The 23,624-nt window shown below is 39.7% G+C and overlaps 1 protein-coding gene across 1 annotated transcript in view; it reads right to left on the bottom strand.

Annotated features, from left to right (window-relative positions):
* Window positions 1-20,530, bottom strand: part of LOC126185171 (homeotic protein female sterile-like) — a 78,104-nt gene extending 57,574 nt beyond the window's left edge. Inside the window, exons 1-2 of the mRNA XM_049928014.1 lie at window positions 20,042-20,530; window positions 12,849-14,332 (exon numbers count right to left, since the gene is read on the bottom strand). Coding sequence (XP_049783971.1) covers window positions 12,849-14,301 — 1,453 coding nt within the window. The 5' untranslated portion in view covers window positions 14,302-14,332; window positions 20,042-20,530. The remainder of the gene's footprint in view (window positions 1-12,848; window positions 14,333-20,041) is intronic.
* Between the last annotated feature and the right edge of the window lie 3,094 nt (window positions 20,531-23,624).

Genomic DNA, 23,624 nt, shown 5'->3' with positions numbered 1-23,624 from the left:
ATTTATTCCAAGAACTTGCAAATTTACCTGTCACTTATTTAGTTCAGCGTCGTATTCATACAGAGAATGCAGCTCCAATCACACAGAAACATTACCGAATATAATTCAGTCAAAGACATTTGGTAGAAGACATGTTTAAAGAACAATTAGAAGCCAGAATTATAAAACTAAGAGATCCTTCAGACCCACCGTTGTGTTCACCTGTTGTAATTGTAAAGAAGAAATCAATTTCTGGAGAACCACAGTTGCGTTTTTGTGTTTATTACCAATCTTTGAATGCTGTGACCACACCTGACATTTACCCCCTACCAAATTTAGTGGAAACCTTAGATTACTTGGGCAGATGTTGAATTTTTTCAGTATGAGATTTGACATGTGGTTATCACCAGTTAACAATGCATCCAGATGATCAAGCAAAAACTTCATTTGTAACAGCAACAGGAGTATGCCGTTTGGACTTCATAATGCTCCAGCTACATTTCAACGTCTGACGAATTCTGTTTTACAAGGGCTTGCGCCAACACAAGCACTTGTTTACCTTGATGATGTAATAATTTTTTGTGGAAAAATGAAGCAGCATACTGAGAGACTACAAGCTGCTTTTGAGCGTGTAAGAAGTGCAAACCTGTCTTTGTCAACAGATAAATGTCATTTTGTAGAAAGTAAGATTAACTATGTTGTCATGTTATAACCAGTGAAGGTGTTCGACCTGATCGAAAATTGATTGAAGATGTAAAGAATTTTCCTGAACCACAGAATTTGAAAGATCTACAATGATTCTTGGCATTGTCAAATTTCTACAGACGATTTATACCCGGTTATATGAATATAGCACGTCCAATGACACAGTTACTGAAGAAAGGAGCCACATTTAATTGGTCAACAGAATGCAAAAGGGCAATGGAAGAACTTAAAAGGGCAATGGAAGAACTTAAAACTGCTCTACCCACAGCCACAGAGTTAGCCTATCTGGATCTCAGTAAACCTTTTATTCTTTCAATAGATGCACCCAATTTTGTCATAGGTGCAATCTTGTCTCAAGAAGTTGATGGTCATGAACATCCAATTTCATTTGCTTCCAGACAATTAAACAAAGCAGAACGTAATTATACTACGAGTGAGAAGTAGCTTTGTGCTTTCGTTTTTGGTATAACACATAACAGATGTTTCTTAACAGGAAGGGAATTAACAGTTATTACAGATCATGCCGCACTGAAATGGTTATTGAGCTTAAAGGATCCAAGTTTCAGATTAACAAGATGGGCATTAAGACTGAGCGAGTACCAATTTAAGGTTATTCACTGACCTGGTAAACACCACGTGAACGCTGATGCAACGAGTCAAAAACTCAACGTTTGTGTTACAGTAAGTTGAGAAGAAGAGTTAAAAGCAGCTCAAGAAGATCCACAATGCAAGTAATGGAAAAATGATCAACATTTTGTTGAAATAGATGGATTATTGTACAAAATCACTAGTAAAGAAAACCGCCTATTTATCCGAGAAAGCGCGAAAGAGCAAATCACGAGAGAACAACACGATTGTTTATTATGAGGACGTTGTGGTAAAAAAAGGCAACAAACATTAAAATAGCTCAACCGTTTTGGTCACCGAGCCGCAAAGCTGATATTTTTGAGTTTGTTTCACAATGTGATTCCTGTAACAGACTGAGTAATGTAGGAAAAAGTAGAGCACCATTGCAAGAACTGCCAGAAACAAGTGAACCATTTGAACGTGTAGGACTAAATGTCGTAGGACCGTTGCCTAAGATTAATGATGGAAACAAATACATAATGACAATGTTAGGTCATTTCTCTAGATACCTTCCCACGATACCAGTACCTGATCACAGCGCTGAGACTATAACTAAAGTTTTTGTAAAAGAATGGATTCTTAAGTCTGTATCACCATTAAGTATAATTAGTAATCAAGGAATGAAGTTTATGAGTGAATTACTTAAACACACTTATAAGCGCATGCAAATAACTCAGGTAAGGCTAACAAGCACACCCTGAAGGAAATGGAAGAGTCGAGTGAGTGCCCAGCAAAGTGCCCAGCAAAGTGCCCAGCAAAGTGCCCAGCAAAGTGCCCAGCAAAGTGCCCAGCAAAGTGCCCAGCAAAGTGCCCAGCAAAGTGCCCAGCAAAGTGCCCAGCAAAGTGCCCAGCAAAGTGCCCAGCAAAGTGCCCAGCAATTGCGTTTGCGTCGGTAGATAATGCGCCATTGATGTCAATGCCAGGGACACCTGTTGGGGTCTGGTACCCGAAAAGACGTCCGATCTTCATCGAAACTTGTGAAGGTGGCCTATGGCAACCAATGGTAGACACGTACCTCTGCCAACACTCCCGTTTCCGTCGTTTTATAAGCTGGCGAACATGGGCATGGAGCCTCTTAAAGGCTATTAGGTGCTCTAGGGAAGGGTGCCACCTATGTCGCTGTAGAGCTCACCGACGCTCTTCAAATGCCTCGGCGACTTCCACCGATCACCGAGGGCCAGTCTTTCACCGGGGGCATCCTAAAGAACAAGGGATCGAATTTTCTGCAGCAGAAACAACCATTGTAGTGACCTGCTCAATGGCATCGATGGCACCGTGTAGGGAAGATTCAGTGGTGACAGTAGAGGTGAAGGCTTCCCAGTCTGCCTCGTTTAAAGCCCATCTGGGTAGGCGTCTATGGGTATGACGCCAGGGGAGTGACAGGAAGATGGGGAAGTGGTCACTGCCACACAGGTTGTCACGCATTGCCGGGAACCGGGTTTCCCGGAGGGCAATGCGGAAAGCAGGTATAAAGCTTAACAGTTGTCGTAGCTCAGCCAGGTGGTGGAAAAAACCGCCGCAATTCCACTGGAGGATTACACGATCGTGAGATTGGGAAGGCACGAAACACTCGATGAGGCAGCCTACACCTCACGGTCACCTGTTGCCACCAGACGAGTATCTGTGCGATCGACATCCATTGTGTCCGAGGGGCCAGCGAGATCTAGATCCTCGGGGGACACCAGAATCTCCACTTCATCCTCAGACACAGAGCTTGTAGGTAGTGGTGGTGTGGGTGGCACCGCAGTGCCTCGGTTCTCGAGGGTCTTTTTCTTTTTAGGTTTCTCTTGCTGCTCCTTAGGTTTGTCCGGGTGGGAGGGCTACATTGATTCAGTCTCGGGGACAGAGGAGGACTGTGAAGCCCTATGACCAGCTACCTGCAGTTGCTTCAGCCACTGGCAGGCATCAGCTTTGCCACTGGCAGGAACCTGGGAAGGGAGTGACCCAAGAGACGCCTTCCTGGCGAGAGGAGCCGAAAAAGACTTTTGCTTTTGCAGCTGAGAAATGGGGACTGACAAGCTCTTTGCTTCTGAAGTAGGTTGTGCAGGAGCAACAGTGAGGGAAGTGCCCCCACCATCAAGGGGGCAGGTGGAGTCTGACGGCTCTGGGAGCCAACTGTACGCAGGGGAACGGAAGATGGTAGAACCGTTGTCATTGCGGCAGCGTAGATTGACGTCATATGCACAGGATGTAGCCTCTCTTGTTTTCTCTTAGCCTCAGTGTAGGTCAGTCAGTCCAGGGTCTTGTATTCCATTATTTTTCTTTCTGTCTGGAGAATCCTGCAGTCTGGCGAGCAAGGCAAATGGTGCTCTCCAGAGTTGACACAGATGGGAGGCAGGGCACAGGGAGTATATTGGGATGTGTAGGACGTCCACAATCCCAACAGGTGATGCTGGAAGTACGGCGAGAAGACATATGGCCGAACTTCTAGCACTTAAAGTACCACATTGGGGAGGGATTGGTTGGTTGGTTGTTTCGGGGAAGGAGACCAGACAGCGAGGTCATCGGTCTCATCGGATTAGGGAAGGACGGGGATGGAAGTCGGCCGTGCCCTTTGAAACGAACCATCCCGGCATTTGCCTGGAGCGATTTAGGGAAATCACGGAAAACCTAAATCAGGATGGCCGGACGCGGGATTGAACCGTCGCCCTCCCGAATGCGAGTCCAGTGTCTAACCACTGCGCCACCTCGCTCGGTCTTGGGGAGGGATATATGGCTTTACATCACAACGGTAGACCATCACCTTGACCTTCTTGGGTAATGTATCACCCTCGAAGGCCATGATGAAGCTCTTATGGGGCATGATGGAAACATAAACATCCCCCAGCTTGTCACAGGCAAGTAGTGCCAGTGACTGGGCAGAGGAAGCTGTTTTGATCAAGACCGACCCTGACCACATTTTAGACAAGTCCTCCACCTCCCGGAGACACAATTTGTCGGCCACTTAGAGACTGCTGGTGTTTGATCACCAGCAAGTGATGACATGGTATGCTTCATGGCACGTCATCCGCCCTGATGCCACCCACTGACAGGGAGCCTGCCCCACGGGCGCCACCCAACCGCAGCAAAGGCCACTGGCAGGATGGCCATTGCCGGGAGTCCCAATGCCCCAGGGTGACGGGCGTCCACTTCTTGGCATACGTGGGGAGTTAACGGCACAGGAATCAGCAGAGTGATCCCTGTGTGGTCAGGGGGCTACAACCAACAGGGTACGTCTGTCCTGTACAAGGAGTCAGTTCCTCCAGATGAGTCCATTCATATCCCACTGGAGTATGGGAGCCATTAGTGGTGTTGTTTCAGTTCACCCCTATCTTTTGGCCATGATGGTGAGGCACTTTTAGAGCTAAGGGAAGTGAAGGGGTTGTCTGAGTCTGGTAACGGGGCACTGAATCCGTGTCACCATCCTCGTCAGTCAGACATGTCAGGATGACATCTGTCGGTGCCCAGGACAACTTTTGACCCAAACATTGTGACCCCTCCCCTGCTCCCTTTGCCTCTGAGGATGATGGGGAAAGGGGGGTGTGAAGAGTCGCTTAGCTTTTGGATTGCATTCTTGATGCTTACTGCAAAAATGTTGCTTTTGTCTTCTGTCACAGCTGCCTGGATTTCTATGTCTTTACTCGCTCTGCTTTGGTATGTACAGGAGCAAGCCCAAGTGCTGGTGGTGCATAAGGGTGCACCAGACATAGTCTGGGTTGAAACTTCCTCCTTAGAAACAGGTTTCTATATCATGGAAGCATATAAATTGGCAAAAGCAAGGGTTTTGTCACCTTATAATCTATTTTGGCTTCTGCATAGTGGACCCCATCACTCATTTCCTGAATTTTGCATTCCTCAGCAAAAACAGGGCAGTCTGGGCTCCAGAGTGGTTGGTTCCCAGAGCAGTTAACACAAAATGTTCGAGACGCGCAGTCAGTCCCACCAGATTCATGGCCTGCCTTTCCACACATCTCGCAGGTCGCTTCACCTCCACAACGCAGCACCGTATGGCCAAATTGCGAGCATTTGTAGCACCACATAATGCCTAAGCCTAAGTCTCAGGAATCCTACCATAATGTGTTCAAGCAGCATTGGAGAACAGAAGGTCAGAACGAATCATTCTTCTACAGCCACATCCATTATCCCTTGAGATGCCCACTGTTGCTCTAGTTCTGTGATGTCTCTGTCCATAATATCGAAGCACACAAACCTACTGCCGCCTACATCCTTCTGAATCAGCCTAGTGTATTCATCTCTTGGTCTCCCTCTACGATTTTTACCCTCCACGCTGCCCTCCAATACTAAATTGGTGATCCCTCAACGTCTCAGAACATGTCCTGCCAACCGATCCCTTCTTCTAGTCACGTTATGCCACAAACTTCTCTTCTCCCCAATTCTATTCAACACCTCACAATTAGTTATATGACCTACCCATCTAATCTTCAGCATTCCTCTGCAGCACCACATCTCAAAAGCTTCCATTCTTCTTGTCCAAATTAGTTATTGTCCATGTTTCACTTCCATATATGGCTACGCTCCATACAAATACTTTCAGAAATGAATTCCTGACACTTAAATCTATACTCGATAACAAATTTCTCTTCTTCAGAAACACTTTCCTTGCCATTGCGAGTCTATATTTTATATCCTCTCTACTTCGACCATCATCAGTTATTTTGCTCCCTAAATAGCAAAACTCCTTTACTACTTTAAGTGTCTCATTTCCTAATCCAATTCCCTCAGCATCACCCGATTAATTTGACTACATTCCATTATCCTCATTTTGCTTTTGTTGATGTTCATCTTATACCCTCCTTTCAAGTCACTGTCTATTCCATTCAACTGCTCTTCCAAGTCCTTTGCTGTCTCTGACAAAATTACAATTTCATCGGCAAACCTCAAAGTCTTTATTTCTTCTCCAGGGATTTTAACACCTACTCCAAATTTTTCTTTTGTTTCCTTTACTGCTTGCTCAATATACAGATTGAATAACATCGGGGATAGGCTACAACCCAGTCTCACTCCCTTCCCAACCACTGCTTCCCTTTCATGTCCCTCGACTCTTATAACTGCCATCTGGTTTCTGTACAAATTGTAAATACCTTTCCCTCCCTGTATTTTACCCCTGCCAACTCCAGAATTTGAAAGGGAGTATTCCAGTCAACATTGTCAAAAGCTTTCTATAAGTCTACAAATGCTAGAAATGTAGGTTTGCCTTTCCTTAATCTAGCTTCTAAGATAAGTCGTAGGGTCAGTATTGCCTCACGTGTTCCAATATTTCTACGGAATCCAAACTGATCTTCCCCGAATGCGGCTTCTACCAGTTTTTCGTCTGTAAAGAATTCGGATTAGTGTTTTGCACCCGTGACTTATTAAAGTGATAGTTTGGTAATTCTCACATCTGTCAACACCTGCCTTCTTTGGGATTGGAATTATTATATTCTTCTTGAAGTCTGAGGGTATTTCGCCTGTCTCATACATCTTGCTCACCAGATGGTAGAGTTTTGTCAGGAATTGCTCTCCCAAGGCCATCAGTAGTTATAATGGAATGTTGTCTATTCCCAGGGCCTTGTTTTGACTCCGGTCTTTCAGGGCTCTGTCAAACTCTTCATGCAGTATCGTATCTCCCATTTCATCTTCGTCTACATCCTCTTCCATTTCCATAATATTGTCCTCAAGTACATTGCCCTTGTAGAGACCCTCTATATACTCCTTCCACCTTTCTGCTTTCCCTTCTTTGCTTAGAACTGGGTTTCCATCTGAGCTCTTGATATTCATACAAAAGGTTCTCTTTTCTCCAAAGGTCTCTGTAGTTTTCCTATAGGCAGTATCTCCCATTTTTCCCCCGATTTCCTCCTCCCTCTTTATCACTACAAACACAATACAATTTAAGACTCCTTGAGCCCAATTGCTAAATGCAATTTGATTATCAGGACTAGGCTCCGTCATTCAATCGGATGACTGGGTGTGACTATAGATAATACAATTGATAAGTTTGAGTTCAGGAGTTCCATCTCGGTTCCACAAGCAACTAGGGAAGTACGGGTCCTCTCGGACAGAGCCCTGCTTGACTGAGTAAACTTTATACAACTGAGGTGCAGCAGATCCCCAAAGGTCACCCACTGAATGCTCCACCTTAATAGCGAAGTACCTCATTGGTGCACACCTCACCTGTAACATTGAGAGTTTTCTTTCTTTAGAGAGGTTTGTACTGTCCTCAGAACCTGGGCAATTAAGTAGAGATCTCCTGTCCCTGTGACACACAACATTCCATTGCCATGCCACATGAGGGTCACTGAAGAACGCCCAGAGGTTACAGTGACAGAGAACTGGAGGTGATCAGCAACCTATAGCTCAGGAACTCTGAGGTTGCCAAGTTTGTATCCAGCAAAATAATGCTGAGCCCCTGAGGGCAAATAATGTGTGTCAATACATCACAACCATGACTAATGAAACTGATGGTTCAGCAATATTCACAGCCGGCACTACCTGCCTCCTTTGGAATCTGAATTATTACAGTCTTCTTCAAGTCTGAGGATATTTCACCTGTCTGTATACCAGGAGGAATAATTTTGTCATAGTATGTTGTCCCAAGTATCTCTCTAATTATGAGGGAATGTCATTTATTTCCACAGCCTTGCTCTGACCTAAGTCCATTCAGTGCTCAGTGAAATTATTCTTACAGAGTTGTATCATCTGCATTTACTTCTTCCCTTTCTGTAACATGTCTTCAAGTTCATTGTCTTTGTATGACACTTCTACATATTCCATCTTAAAGCCTTCCCTTCTATGCTTAGTACTGGCTTGCCATGTAAGCCATATTCCTACAGCTGCTTCTCTCTTCTCCACATGTGTGTCTAATTTTTCTTTCCCATCATCCTGCTCGATTCTACTGCTGTTCGTTTCTCCTCTAGCTGTTCCTGTTTTACCACTTTGCACTTCCCTCAATCCAGTTTTTCTATACACCTGCATTACCTTTTGCCTTCTTTATTTGCTGCATTTTTTATATTTCCTCCTTTTGCCAATTAAATTCAACAACTATTGTTATCCAAGTATTTCTACTGGGTCTTTTTGTCTATTTGATCTTTTACTGCTTTCACTTCTCAACCACTGAAAGCTACCTGTCAGTCTCCTAGCGCATTCCTTTCCAATGTAAAAATCTTTGCCTAATGCTTCTTTCTAAACTCTAACAACCAAAGGTTCTTGCAAATTGGGAAGTTCCATCTCCTTTATTTCCTACCTTTCTGCAATTTCTTCACATTTAATCTGCAATTCACAACCAATAAATTTTGGTCAGAGTCCACTTCTGCCCCTGGAAATGTTTTGCAGCTTAGACTCTGCCTTACCACACTCCAGTTTGTAAAAAAATGCAAAGTTTACAGCACAATTTGTCACACGGAGCCATGACACAAACTGACTAATTTCTTGCTAGTAGTAAACTTTTCTCTTCTGCACAGCTATCACATATTCTTTGATTACATTCGATGGAACACGACTATTGTCTTATGACCAGTACCACCAGTTTTCCAGCATGGGCCATTTTGTATAAAAACTGCCAGTTTTGTTCAATCAAAGGTTTATTAACACATTCCTATGCCACATCCAGCTGACACAGATTTCACATCAGCTTCCCTGGTCACAACTTTTATCTCTGGTTCGATTTATTTCAGTACTTCACTTAGTATTTTGTTCTTTTAACAGCATTTGGCAAGTTAGTTTCTTTCCTCACTCTTCCTTCATTTAGCCCCCACCCCTTCCTTTCTTCAGACACATCTCATTTGCAAAACCATTTTAGCAGAAATGGTCATGGACAATACCCATTCCATCCAAACATTGCCCCATTTTTAACTTCAAAATTCTCCTTCAGCTTATTAAGTTCCAATTATGCCTCAGCTATCTTTTATGGTTTTTCAATAAACCAATGCCAATGTCAAAATTTTCTTGATTTTGTGGCGATTTAAATAGATTTGTGTGTATGGGGAAGGCAAATAATTGTATGTTGTCAATGAGTGAGAGGTGAAACGATTCAAAATGCCTTCCATTGTTCTACTTCTCCCTATGAACCTTTTTTTTGGCGCATTGCTGATAACTCATTCATGAAAAATCAATTGTGTCTACTAATTTTCGCCCAATACTTGCTATTTTCGCTGCTGTATCATTCTGATCAACAATTGGCATCCCCAAAAATGTGAGGCTTCTGTTCCAGCAAGTCCTTACATTTGACTTACCTTCTCTGTTCATTTCATCATTCTATCCAGTTTTATAAGAAAGCCTGTTCATGAATTTTGCGCATTCGTGAAGCCAATGGCTTTTCATGAACTCATTATTAATCCATTCCCTTCAATGTAATGTAGTTTTTATCTTTTCCATGTTGGTACTGCATTTCTCTAACAGTGGTCTTAAGGGCTATAATTGTCACTGCACTGTATTTTGCACTGAGGATTCTACACATATGCTTAACAGTTCTGCAATAATTCTGAATATACTTCCACTCAACACTGTTCTGTTAAACAACAAAAATAAGTACCTCACTTGAATTTCTAATGTGCATCTCAGTGCATTTTCCAACAGATTATCTGTACTTATTTGCTTAGTATTTTACACAATTTGTTAGTATTGCTGTGTGGCACTTTTGGGTTGTGCAACTCAGTCCAAAGACAGGTTCGATCTAGCACTCCACACTGGTCTACAGTCTTCCTGTCTTTCCTCTTGTCTGCACAGTTATTGCAATCTATATATCGACTTGCATCTACATGTTGTAGCTATCGTAACATGTAAGGAATTCCCTTTCTGCAAAACGTACTAAACTGATTTGCATATATTTCACACTGTTGCATGTATAGTTCGACCAAGATCAAGCTGATGATATGACAATTGTACAGAACCTAGAAAGACAGATTTTACTGTACAATCAGTGATGGGGTCATTGCAGATGGACCAAAGATTCTGACTGGACATGAATGGAGCAGAAAATAAAGGGTGGCATTCTCAAAGGATTCGTCAAGAGACCTGAAATGGTTTACGGAATTCTTTAAAAACAGAACCAAGTTTAGAAAGGACCATATCTCTAATTGCAAATTTAATTCAAACTCTTAACCACACTCACTTGACAGCTGTCTAAAGCATTTTCAAATATTAAAATTCCCTATAAAATATAAATACAACATGATAACTGCTATGTTTTATCGCATCTGTGAAGTTAGACACTCCAGTACACATTTCTTCTTCATTTTGTTTTGATAAAAACAAATTTGTGTTGTGACTCCCGGCCTAGGACAAATCTTTCAATTTTACAGTACTTCAGTGGCTTGCATGCCAATTTCCTTGTTTACTTTGACTAAAGCAGTTTCTCATTTGGTCTAACGTAACCGAGTAGATTCAGTTCTACAGCTTTCCATTGCAGAAATACCAGAGAGTCACAATGAACTGAATTTCAGCCCTACTGTCAACAGTGAGCAGCATTAAATAGTTGATAACAAAGGCAAAAATGTTTTATGTTGATGCAGCATACCTGGCAAACATTTTACCACGACAGAAAGTATCTGTGACAAAAAGAAACAAACAGCAAATAGTATGTCAATACATTCCAATTACACCTTACTACCACAAAGCCACTTAATACAGCTTAGCTTACAGAAGTTAACAGCAACTGAATCTTCACAATGCCTTTCATCATTGTTACCTTTCATCTTATTTGAGTCCCCAGCTGCCGTTTGTCCTCAAAATAAATACTGCCACTGCACTGCAGCTTAATACAGAAACTTTTTTTCTGGTATATGGTATCACAGTTTCTCAGAAAAATTGACATGGGTAGTAAGTAAAGCAATCTGAAGTTTGCTTGAAATGCTCTAAAAATCATAAAATATCGGGCCCTCATTACTTTCAGTGACCACAAGCATTACTAAAATGACAAACTAAGTTACAGAATGAATGAGTTTTGCAATCTAATAACATTCGTCACTTGAGTGCTCAAACACAGAGACAAATGTTTAGTTGGCAGTGCGTAAGTGATGTGCAACAAACACACAAATTTCATAAATTATAGAGTGCAGCCATCATGCATCCTTTTTTAGATTTTATTACGCAAATCCAGATTTCGGCTAGTGGCTAGCCATTCTCAATGCACTAAATGTGACTGACGCCCAAACAACAGGGACTTACATGCATCGAGAATAGAATATTATATTTACTGAAAATCACTGTACTTCCAACAGTTGCCATGAAATCCTTTATGATTTGCTACGAGTTTCAACTGCTACAAAATCACCATCAGACACAAGAAATTTTTTCAATCCAGAATCCGTATACATACATGACATCTCGGTCCACATAACACAAGGAATGCAATAATCGCTTTTCATGTTTAGAACATGCATTTGATATTACATAGAGTGGGAAAAAACAATACATTTGTATCCAAATGTATAATTGGGGAAAAAAAACCTTGTGTTTGATAAGGATTTTTAACAGTCTACACTAGCAGCAATAATAAAAGTCTATACAGTAACTGATGGTCACGAATATGATTTTTAATAAATACATAAAATTGTGTACACACACACACACACACACACACACACACACACACACACGAGATCAAATGGGAGGTTGACACTTCTATGGGTCTTTACTTTTTGTGAAACTTTAGGTAGCAACAAATGTTCTATTGAACGTATGTTCTCTAACAAGGATGCTCTCTTGCAAAACAGCAGAAATGGTTTCACAAGCACGTGGATGAACAATACATCTCCTTGAGTGCCCACCTTCAAACTATTATTATGGAGCATGTGAGATGGTAGGAAACACTTCTGGGAATAATTTAGCAAGGGTACACATCCATACAGTCCAAAATTCAGCTAAAAAATAGGTCACTTGTAGTCTACATTCACCATATAACATTAATTTGGGCATACAACTGTGTGAAATATTTTCATTTTTTTTTTTTTTTTTAAATTACCAACACCAGAAATCTTTCACTCAAACTTCAGTTTTCTTTTAACATCATGAAGTCCTAATTGTGTGTGTGTGTGTGTGTGTGTGTGTGTGTGTGTGTGTGTGTGTGTGTGTGTGGGCGCGTGCGCGCTGGTGCGCGTTCACACATCATATAAAGCATGTATCTTGTGTGTATGCTGTGTATACTCTTGGACCACAACAGCATTGTTTCCATCCATAAAAGGTAAATAAGTTGAGCAATATAACACCCATCACATAATTAGAGCACTGATGTGGACAGCATGTTCTACAAACCTGTTGCGCCATTCAAGCCAATAATGTATAATGTATAACATGTTTGATTAAACTAAATATACATTCATGGATACTGAAAGAGTATTTTTTAATACAAATACCCCAAAAAATTACATACTGTAACAATGTACCAGCCTGAAGAAGCAAGGACTCTTCTGTTATCACCAACAACAAATTAAAATTTAGTAACCCGGATTCACCATAAAACATCTAACCAACATGTCTGCTATACAAATTAATGGTAAAACACACAAAATAGTTAGTTCTAAAGATGATTTGGCAACTTGAAACTACAAACAGCTTCCACATACCTGCTGTACTTGAAGGTGTTTCTGTGTTCTCAGACGTTACATTTTCATCTTTAGGGGTCTGCTCCTTTCCACTTGTTTCTGCTTGGGAATTTTGTTCTTTTTCCCCCTGTTTCTGCTCTTCTGTTTCATTTTCTGGTACACTGCTGGTGACAGCTGTCGTCAACGTAAAACCAGTAGACACTTCTTGGCCCTCCGGTCCAGAGTTTGGTTGTGTCTGCGTTTCCTGGTTATCCTGCACCGTAGATGGCTGTTTCTCTCCTTGGTTCTGTTGTTGTGGCTGCTGCTCTTGCAACGGCTGTTGCCCTTTCCCGTGTTGTGCTTGGGCTTGTTGCACTGAAGGTGATATTGTTGAATTTTGTTGCTGAGATGGCTGAACCTGCTGCTGTACAGATTGTGGTGTCACTTGTAACTGAGGTTGTGCTTGCTGCTGTGTTTGCATATGTTGCATCTGCTGCTGTGTCTGAATATGTGGAGGTTGGAGATGCTGCTGTTGCTGCACTTGCATGTGTGCTTGATTCTGTATCTGTTGCTGCCCTGGAACATGCTGAGCTTGCATGTGCTGTTGAGCCTGCAGCTGTTGTAATTGCTGTGCTTGCATCTGTTGCTGCTGTGCTTGTAGATGCTGTTGGGCTTGCAGGTGTTGCTGTGCTTGTATCATCTGTTGTGTCTGCATTTGTTGTTGGGGTATTACGAGTTGACCGATTCCCTGTTGCCCTAGCATCTGTTGCTTCTGCTGTGCAATCATATGTTGTTGTGCGATCATTTGCTGTTGTGGTAGTATTTGTTGGGATGGTCTTGGCATCCCATGTTGTGTCATAAACTGTGATTGTTGCTGCTGTTGTTGCTGTGGCAACATCTGCTGTTGCATCAGTGACTGTTGCTGTTGGGGTACAATTTGCTGTTGTGACATCATCTGTTGCTGTGGTAACAGCTGCTGCATCTGCAGTTGTTGTAACTGCAACTGAGACTGTAACTGTGTTCCCTGCTGTGTTGGCAGAACTGATTGTTGTGTTGTCTGGGATGTAGGTAATGTGACACTTGAATCAGCTGAATGATTTGCAACTGCTTGTGATTCATCTGACTTCTTATCATTTCCTGAATTTGTTAAACCGTGTTGGGGCTTAGTTGGGGATCCTTCCACACCATTTGATGTAGGTTTCAGAGCACTTGAAGGTGCAAGATCTCTGTTCTTGTCAGATCCTCTTGCTGGCCCAGACACGGTCTGGTTCTGACCGCTTCCATTTTTGTGTTCCTGAACTAAACTAAGAGGCATATTTGATACATTGTGATTAGCATTTCCTGATGCTGGTGGCTTAGCTGGGCTCACAGCTGACAGTTTTGGTACACCTGCTGACTGAGAGTTATTTGCAGCCCCAGAAGCAGGTGCACCTGGGCCAACTTTAGTTGGAGTTCCAGAAGCTGGGAGTGACTGTTTCACAGCAGGGGCACTCATTTTAATGTTCACAAAGATGACTGGTATATTCCTGCAAAATAAAAGTGAATGTAAGAATTTTTTCCTCTATAATTTATATGGATAGTGCCTATTTCTACTGTATGTTGACACCACATCCAACTGTGGGTACCAGAGCCAATTTAACAGGAAGCTGGTCTACAAGTTAGACGAACACATGGGCATTTTGTACCCAACAGGACAATGTAAAAAAAGGGGGGAGGGGGAGGGGAGGGAAGGGAAAGGAAGAAAAAAAGAATGAAAACTGTAATTAAAACAGAACTTTAGAGTGACAATTGCTTGCCTTTTATACAAGAACTCAGCTGTTTTAAAAAAGAATTTCACCCAGTATAATACACAAGGACAGTTTAAAAATGAGCAGAAAGAAAATAATTAATATTTTCTACATAAAACTAAAATCATCTATAGAAAACCTTGTACCCTGAATACAAGTATAGAGGCCAACTATTTACAAAGAAACCACGTGGAACAAAACCCAAATTCTCAAAGGCAAATAGTAAACAAAGTCCTGCAGTTAATTTGAATTCACAATGCAAGATTTATAGAGATCAATTTTGTCCCCAATGGTTTTCCCCCCTCTTATGTATCATACAAAACATAAAAATCATTTTAAGACATCAAGCTGCAACATAAATTCAGGTAATTATGAGTTCATGTTGAAGCCAAACTTCAACAAAATTTCCAAGGTTCTCCAGTGTATTTCCCAAGTATTTTAGTATAAGAGAATCATAGGCATATGTGGCTCATTACAGAGTAATAACATAACCATGATTTATTTGGCTTGTTACCCTAACCACATTGTAATGTGCAATCATCTAAGAGTAAAAGTGTAATGCAACAACCTTCTGATGAAAAACACAATTACCAAAGTTTGGACGTTGTGTTCTGCCAGTGTACAGTTTAGTAACACCAATATTCGAGGCGCCCAACAGCAAACTCATCATCAGTAAATATATCCATACTGTTGTGTGTCACTTAACATACAGTTAACACTGCCAGTATCAGAAACCCAGGACTGCACCAAGCAATACTGATCACAAGCTTGAGGGCAGAAAGTTAAATTGGTATTACTGCTGTTACATAAGTACTATGAGTGACTCAAGAAAGTTTGTTTCCAAAAAAGGACACAGCACATTATTCCTATATTTGTACCACTGTGTAGATATTTTCCATTTCATTTCAAGTACACAGACAAAGGGAGTAGGATATTGCATGAAATGCAGTTAGTCTCATAGGTCACCTGACACCATATTGTCCCTTATACCAAAATACCGAGGAAATATTATTAACAATCTTTGAAATTTTGTCCGAGTTTGGGTTCATCCTATACAGTGTCTTCCACACTTTGTGCTAGAAAATTCTACAAATATTTTACACATACTTCACCATGTAGCTACTGATACTTAATGAGTCTTGGCCTCTGCCATGGTATTAAGATAAACAACTTACTTTGAGAAATCCTGAAGTTTACAGTTCCAAAAGCAGTACAATTTTTCAACATTTCCCCCAAACTTCGTTATAAACCAAAATGGTTCTCTGGAGAATAATTACACAAAATAAATCAGTACTTTAATATACTTGTAAAAATATTGAAAATGAAATTGTGGAAGACAAGAACAGATACAAAGATGTCTTAACTACACAAAAATGAGATGACACACTGAGGCCTACTTCACTTCCAGAGCCAGAGAATAGAAATGAGAATTCTTATGGACAAGCAGACATCCAACACAAGTTAATTTGTGATTTGAGGGCAGAAGTTCATCTCACTGTAACTGCATATTAACAAAACCGTAACCCGAAATGTGGGAATAATATAAAGACTCAAGAGTTAAATTGCTTATTACCACTGAAATCTAAATTACACTGTAACAATAAATCCCTCAATACACAAAAATCAATGAGGAGTCTCATTAGCAAAATACCACAGAAGATAAAAAACTGCCCATGTGCCAGATGACGGGAATGAAATTTAAGAACATACGTAACATAACAAGATTATAGGGAGGAAGGAAATAAAGGAGTAGTCGAACGATGCCAGTGGAATTAGTGGTTTGATGAGACAGTACTGGGGCACAAGTTAACATGGGAACTAAAAATAAAGGGAGGTTAATATTCTTAGCATCCAGATGAGAATTAATTTATATGCACTACATTTCACTGTTCGACTGTGAATAACTTGTGTTGATTTTCTCTTCATTTTCCTCCTTTGGTGGCTAATGGCCCGAGTTGCCGGTCATGTGTGCATGAGGTGTGCTTGCTTGTGTGAATATGGTGTGTATCTCTATCTTTTTCTGAAGAAGGCGATGGCTGAAAGCTTGTGTGTAAGTGCCTTAATTGTGCCTGCCTGCAACTCAATGTGTTATTTTTATGGTAAGTAGAAATCTATCTTTTCCTACATTGTCCACATTATGAGACACACCTACTTTTCTTACATTTCTACTCACTTTCATGTCATGTTCTCTGCAACTCTACACACTTGCTGTATCCTTGTTAACTTATTTCATATCTCTATTTTCCACACGACTTTTTTCTATTTTTTTATTTCACCTTTACTATTACAATATTAGTGATAACTGTTGCTTTACTGTTATTGCCCAATCCAGCCACATGAGAAGAAGCATTATCAACTTATCACCAGGCCTACAACCCCAATTAACATCTCAATTTGCTTGAATTTTCTCACTCTGTGAAACTGAAGGGCAATCTGCTTAATTGCTAAAAACCATTCAACAGTTGTTTCTTTTTCTTCTTTTAAGACAACTGGTTTCAACAGAGTATGACAAACCTTTTATAATGTGCATGAGGTCAGGGTAAAATGAAAGTATTTTACAACAAAAGATTTTAAGACCTGAAGATAACAGCATATTCTGTTGAAATTGATTCTCTTCGATAAAAAAAATATTTTATGCAATCTTGGCTGTTGAATGGTTTTTAACACTCTCAATTTGCATCTTCCATTTTATAATGACCAGCTTCTCCTTAGCCTCTAGCTTCACCAGTCTTGGCTTTTGCACCTGGTGCACATTCCACTCTGTTACAGAGAAACAAAACACCCAATCACAAAACATGGCATTTTTATTTGAATCACTTTTAACAGTAAGCTATTTTTTTTCATTTTTGAACCAATAATAAATTTCCCAAAGAATCCTCCTTTACAATACACTTCTTTTTAGGTTACACGCAGCCGACGACAACTTGAAACGGCAATGAAACTACAACAAGGCTGTTAGACTTTAAGAAAAGTTATAATACTTTCAAACATATTTCTACACTGAAAACAAGTTTAAAAGGCATAGCTGAGTTTTCAGTTTCAATTGCCTATTCTCGCACAAATGGATAAATAAAAAAGGAGGGAGGGAGTAAAGCAATGTATGTTCAGTTAAAACCATGCTGGGATTTGAGTCACAATCTTAATAATTTCTCATATTTCCTCAAGTGCCATTGTCCTGCGTTCATGATCAAAGAACTACCTGTTGCAGGTCTTCCTGAATTACCAACAGATAATTTTCAACATTAACTGCATGTGACCTTAACACTCATGATTTTTGTTCTAAAGGTGAAAGTTTACTTCTCTTGCAATCACTATCAGAATTTTGCAACTGGTGAAACAAAAAATTTGTGCATCTTTGAGACCCTAGTTTTGCAGCTTGAATCGCTACAATTTTGCTCAAATCTGAGACAGAGCACTACTTCGTTACCACTGACTTCAGCAGTCAATACTAGCATGACATATTTATATTTGTTAATCAGGCCACAGTTGCCACAGGAGAAAGGTATGTGGCTAACAACCTGAAACTGTGTTTGAAAATCTCGTACAGGTAACTGAAGAGATACACAGTTATGCACATTAATGACTTCGCGGGTACAAGCAATCTGTAGGGATCTTAGAAAGACAAGCCGTTTCCTTTTGTAATACTTCATTGGCTGCACTACGCCCATGATCCTATACCTTCTTTTTCACATGAAAATGCTTCCTTTTTACTCCATTTCTTATATATACATCAGGAAAATAGTTTATGAGAAGCTATGTTTACCATTCAATAAAAATATTTATTTAATGCTCTAACATGTTAAATGTATCTTAATTATGATTTCTAGAAGGAAATAAATGAGATGGCTGATGACAGAAAGATTGGAAAATTAGATCTCTTCAAGCTTGCAGAAGCCTGCACAAGATCAGTGTAGTAAGTACATGTACTAATATTCATATTCGTATCCAGCCACTTCAGAAGCACAGACATGCATCCTAGGGTTGACTCAGAAATGTCTACAGTGGATAATTTAAATGATAACTTCATTACAACTTCATTTAAAATCTTACGTATGTTTTATAAAACTCGATTGAAACATTAAAGCTATGAACATGCTACATATGTTTAACATCCCCGAAAACTCAACCCTTAATATTACATTGCTTCAAGATGCAAAAATCCCACTCCCATCTCCTGGTATGTAATGTATACCTCAATCATGACTACAATACACCCACTAACTGATAAGATACACACATCTACACACTGCATATCAGCAGAATATGATTTAAATGGAACCACGACAACATTTCTGTAAGATGTCAATAACCTGGATTCTGTATTAAGTAATGTATCACATCACAAGGTATGTGATGCACATTTACCAAATGTCTGTAACTAGAAAGTGTCTGAAGTTAGAAATGTAATCTAGTTTCAACACAAACCCATGCACTCACTAACTTTTTAAAAATGTAATATACGGTACACTTTGTCTGTGTGTAGCTCGTTCACATGAACTCTGCATTTGAATACGTATATTTGTTCTCAACTTGATTCATTAGTAGTGTGAAGTACCTGGTAACACCTACAATCTGTGAAGTCTCCAATAACAAACACAATAAATGAAGCACCGCCAAACAAAGACAAAAGTAATTTATTTTAAAAAGTAAACATAGCCACGATTGGAAACAGTAAAACTTGTGTAACACTGAAAGCTTACATCAAAGCAATATTAGAAACCAAAAACAATAATTAGTTTAAACACACAGGCAAATTAAAGCATATTTCACTGTTTTAAGTGCCATGCTATTACTAAAAAATCTCAAATTTTTTCTGTATACAGTTAAAATCGATATCTTTGAACTAACTGAATACAAATGTTTCGTCCTAGAGAAATGTGCCACTCGCTCAGAGAATTTGATGAGTGTCACAGTAATCTCTCGTGTATATACAAAGGACGTCTTGTTTACAATTACGATATGCACTGGATAATATGTTGATAAAACTGTAACTTTCCACATTAATATAAGCTGAGTTATTTGATAGTTTATTCAATAATATAATTACCTCAGTAATCAATCGACATACGCTATATGCGTTCATCACGAAGTCTTATAAATGTAGAACTATACAAAAGAGTGCACAGCCAAAAGTACACATCACTGGGTATCAGTAAGTTTCCAACAAAAGTTTGTTTATGTTACAAAAATTCTTCATTATGTACGGAATTTAAATTACACGAAAATTTGAAATAAAACAAAACAAAGCTGAAAAAATAAGTACATAACATGCAGTGTGATTAAACAAGGTACAACACGCCGAGATAATGGGAAAAAAAGGCTGGCAATTAATACTACGCATCTAAAATTCGTAATCGTAGAACATAAGCCACTTCAGTAAAACAAAACAGAAACTATACTAATATATCATACAAGCATACGAAATGGGATAAAATGTGTATAACATACGTTTTGTTTACGCCAATCGAGTCGGTTGGGAAATGTCCCACTACCCTCTTCTGGAGATGCTACAATATTGCCTTTCCGTTTAGAGAAAACTTCACCGAAAATACAACACAGAAAACTGAGTTCGATGAAACACTTAGTACAATCACAAATACACTTATTGATTTAAATCATAAAGAACGCCACTCTGCTGCCGTCTATCGCTAAAAGTTGCGCCATTATGTCACAATTTTTGCTCTCTGGCAACAACTTTAGATGGCGTCTCACCGCTCCCGAAAGGCTTTGCTACAACAACGGACTGTCGTTAGACGCTAATTGTACGTTGCCATGACGTAATTTTATGTTTCCTGCGAAGTAAAATAAATATACGCGCGTATCTGAATTAAAGGAAACACGACTATTTACGGCCTAAATGTATCCACACAAGAGCAACTTCTACTAATAACTTCTCGGACGTTCCGAAGTAACGTATACAATAATGTCGACAAAACACCAAAGTACATCTTTTTTGAATCCTGGTCGAAACTTGTTTTCAGAGATTGCAGTTTACTTTGTGCTAGTTCATAATAGTGAAAAGGGTTTTTACTTCATCAGTGCTTAATTTCGATCACGCAACACGTAATTCAACTTTTTTTTATTTCAGCTAATATAAGTGATGCTAATTGTACTATTGACATTTAATTAAAGACATACAAATGCTACAAACAACAAGAGTACAAAGCGTCTGTTAACCAATTACTTATCTTTATGGTAATTTAATGAATATAGAACGAGTCTCTTATATAATAGTATATGATCTTTCCTGACTCTGACAAGAAGCTTAATGAAACTACTGAAACTACATCCAATTGCAGTTAATCAAGATGTTACATCATTTGTAGACAATGTCTTTTGAGACTAAGAACTAGGGGCGATGCAAGATTTCACTGTCTGCAAGCATTAAAAATTAACATAGTGGGGCCGCTAACTCATGATATAACAACGGATTTCGTGCTTTTGCGGATTTCCAGCCCTTATTTTATTAGTTTCCTCTGTTTTAGGGGCTCACTGCAAATGTTTCTTGACGATGTGGATATTTCTTCGGCATGTTTTCTTCCTCAAGAAAGGTAAGAATGGTGAAAGTGGGATAATGGGTCATATGAATACAACAGAGAATGTACTGTATTGTCGGTGAAAGTGGGATAATGGGTCATATGAATACAACAGAGAATGTACTGTATTGTCGGAATTTCGAGAAAATTCTCAGGTTCGCACAAATAAAGCAAGTCGTAGAATATTCTTCACGTGAGAATGTTCTCAGTTTGAGTTAAAAGGGTGAGGAAAGTTGTTCAAAGTGGAGAACGTTCTCCAATTTCATATGAATAAAACTAGGGAAGATTCTCACAATCAGATAACATTCTACAATTTTTAAAGTAAGCTCTGTAGCAGACTTCGAGCTGAGTAAGTTCTGTTGAGGATAAGCTTTACAGAGCTTTTTAGTAAAAATGGTAGTATTTATGTTACCCAGAAGCCAAAAATAGGTATACATCGCCGAAAGAAATACTGAAGAGAGAACTTGTAGACGTTATGCCTATATCAATTTAGCAATGGATACATTATTTGGCTGGCGAATCACTTCCTGAAAATCATGAAAGAAGAGGGAGGCATTCTTCCAAACAAATAGCAAACGAGACCGTTTTTTTTTTTTTTTTTGCTATTTAGTAGACCTAGTGTTTCATTCAGACTATTGTAGGAGAAGACTTATGCATACATCAGACAACTTTGCCACTGACATATTTAGATGTTCTTCATAATGTTACCTAAAGAGCACCTTTGCAGATGTGATTTCCCAGGAACTTGGGAGACATATAAACAGTAAAACATAAATGGCAGTCAAGATATCAGTTTCTATGTCCAGTGGGAGCCCACAGTTGTAAGCACATACCAATCATGGTATTTTATGCACTTGGAGACAAATATATTAACGGAAAGGTTTTTTCTAGTACCAACCTGCAGGTGACATGTGATTATGGTGAAATGTTTACTAGTGCCAATGCTTTATGGCCTCCATCTGTACGTGATGCTAAGACATGGGGAAACTGTGATGTATGCCAGATACTAACCAAGAACCACTCCAATGCATGATGCATGAATTGTAGGAGGCAATGGGTGTGGCATCGCATGGAGACTAATGACACCATTCCAGAATCCACAAACGCCGATGTGAGGCATGGCAGAAATAACTTTTCCAGAAAATTCAGTGGGCGAGATGATTATTTCATCTAATATCTACAGTGATAGTGACACTCAGGTAAACTATATTGGCATAAGTTTTGAAATTTTACTAACAAAGCCTTATTATTAACTAATTCTAAATGAAGTTCATCTGAGGAATTCAGTCTGCATCAGGCAATATAAATATTCCTCCAATACTGGCATACTGTTTTTTGTATCACTTTTGGTTTTCCTCACAGTGGCAGTGGGCCTATCCCTCACGGCATGAATATTATGTTTTGTTACGTTACGAATAAAAAGGTGAATCATAAATATTAATAAATCGTTAATTACAAACCTACTGATCTGATTCTTTTAACAGAACTGCTCTGGCAACCACATAGTACAGGGCGTGTAGTCACAGAGGTCCAGAGTAGGTCGCACTTTTCATATGACAACGGAACTTGTCAGATATGCTAATGCATAATTGTGGAACCGATTTACGCTGGGAAATGTTAGTAACAGTTTTGGCCACCAGGTGCAAACCTGGTGTTGTACGAAAAGGAAGGAAGATTAGACTTTAATGACCCGTTAACACGATGTAGCTGGAGTCAGAGCACAAGTTCAGATTGTTTCAGGATGGGGAAGGAAATGAGCCATGCCCTTTTCTAACCGTCTTGACATTCGCGTGGAACAATATAGGGAAATCAAGAAAAACCTAAAACAGGATGGCCAGACACTGATTTGAACAGATATCCTCCTGAATCAGCACTGTACAACATCTTGTCAATGTCCCCAGTACTCATTTTGAACAAATTGTGTGATCAGCAGTTAATAATAAAACCAACATTATGCATTTCTCATTTGCTTGACCTTATCTGCCCACATCCCATTCCTGGTCCATTACATACGGAAACATTTCTTTACGTTTTCCTTGCATTCACAGCACCAGATTTATACTTGGTGGCACAATTGGAACTAACTTTTTTCCCACATAAATCATTTTCCCATTACCACATTATAATATCTACCAAGTTTCACTACCATACAATAATTACAGCCCATACTGGACCTCTGTAAGTAGCTGCACTTTAATTATAACTGCCCAGTTCTTGACATGCAAGTGGTACATGAGGTGTCATATTTGGGCAAATTTGTCTTGTATTAGATAGCTCTGACAGAGTTCTGGTTTGGAGTAGATGAAATTGTGATGGTTTCTTAAATTTTCGTGTTTACCAAACTTCAATAACATAAATGTTTCCCACATATCGAAAATTCGATTTTCGTGAGCTGTCCTTTTAATGTCTTAATAATTTGTTGCCACATATAAGACTTAAGTCAAAACATAGTATAACTCTCCCAGAGTACACCGTTGATAGTTCCATATTTTTAC

Source organism: Schistocerca cancellata, chromosome 4 (genome assembly GCF_023864275.1).
Source record: "Schistocerca cancellata isolate TAMUIC-IGC-003103 chromosome 4, iqSchCanc2.1, whole genome shotgun sequence".
NCBI lineage: Eukaryota > Metazoa > Arthropoda > Insecta > Orthoptera > Acrididae > Schistocerca > Schistocerca cancellata.
The sequence above is the reverse complement of the archived record's forward strand: the minus strand, read 5'-3'. Positions and strand labels throughout refer to the sequence as shown.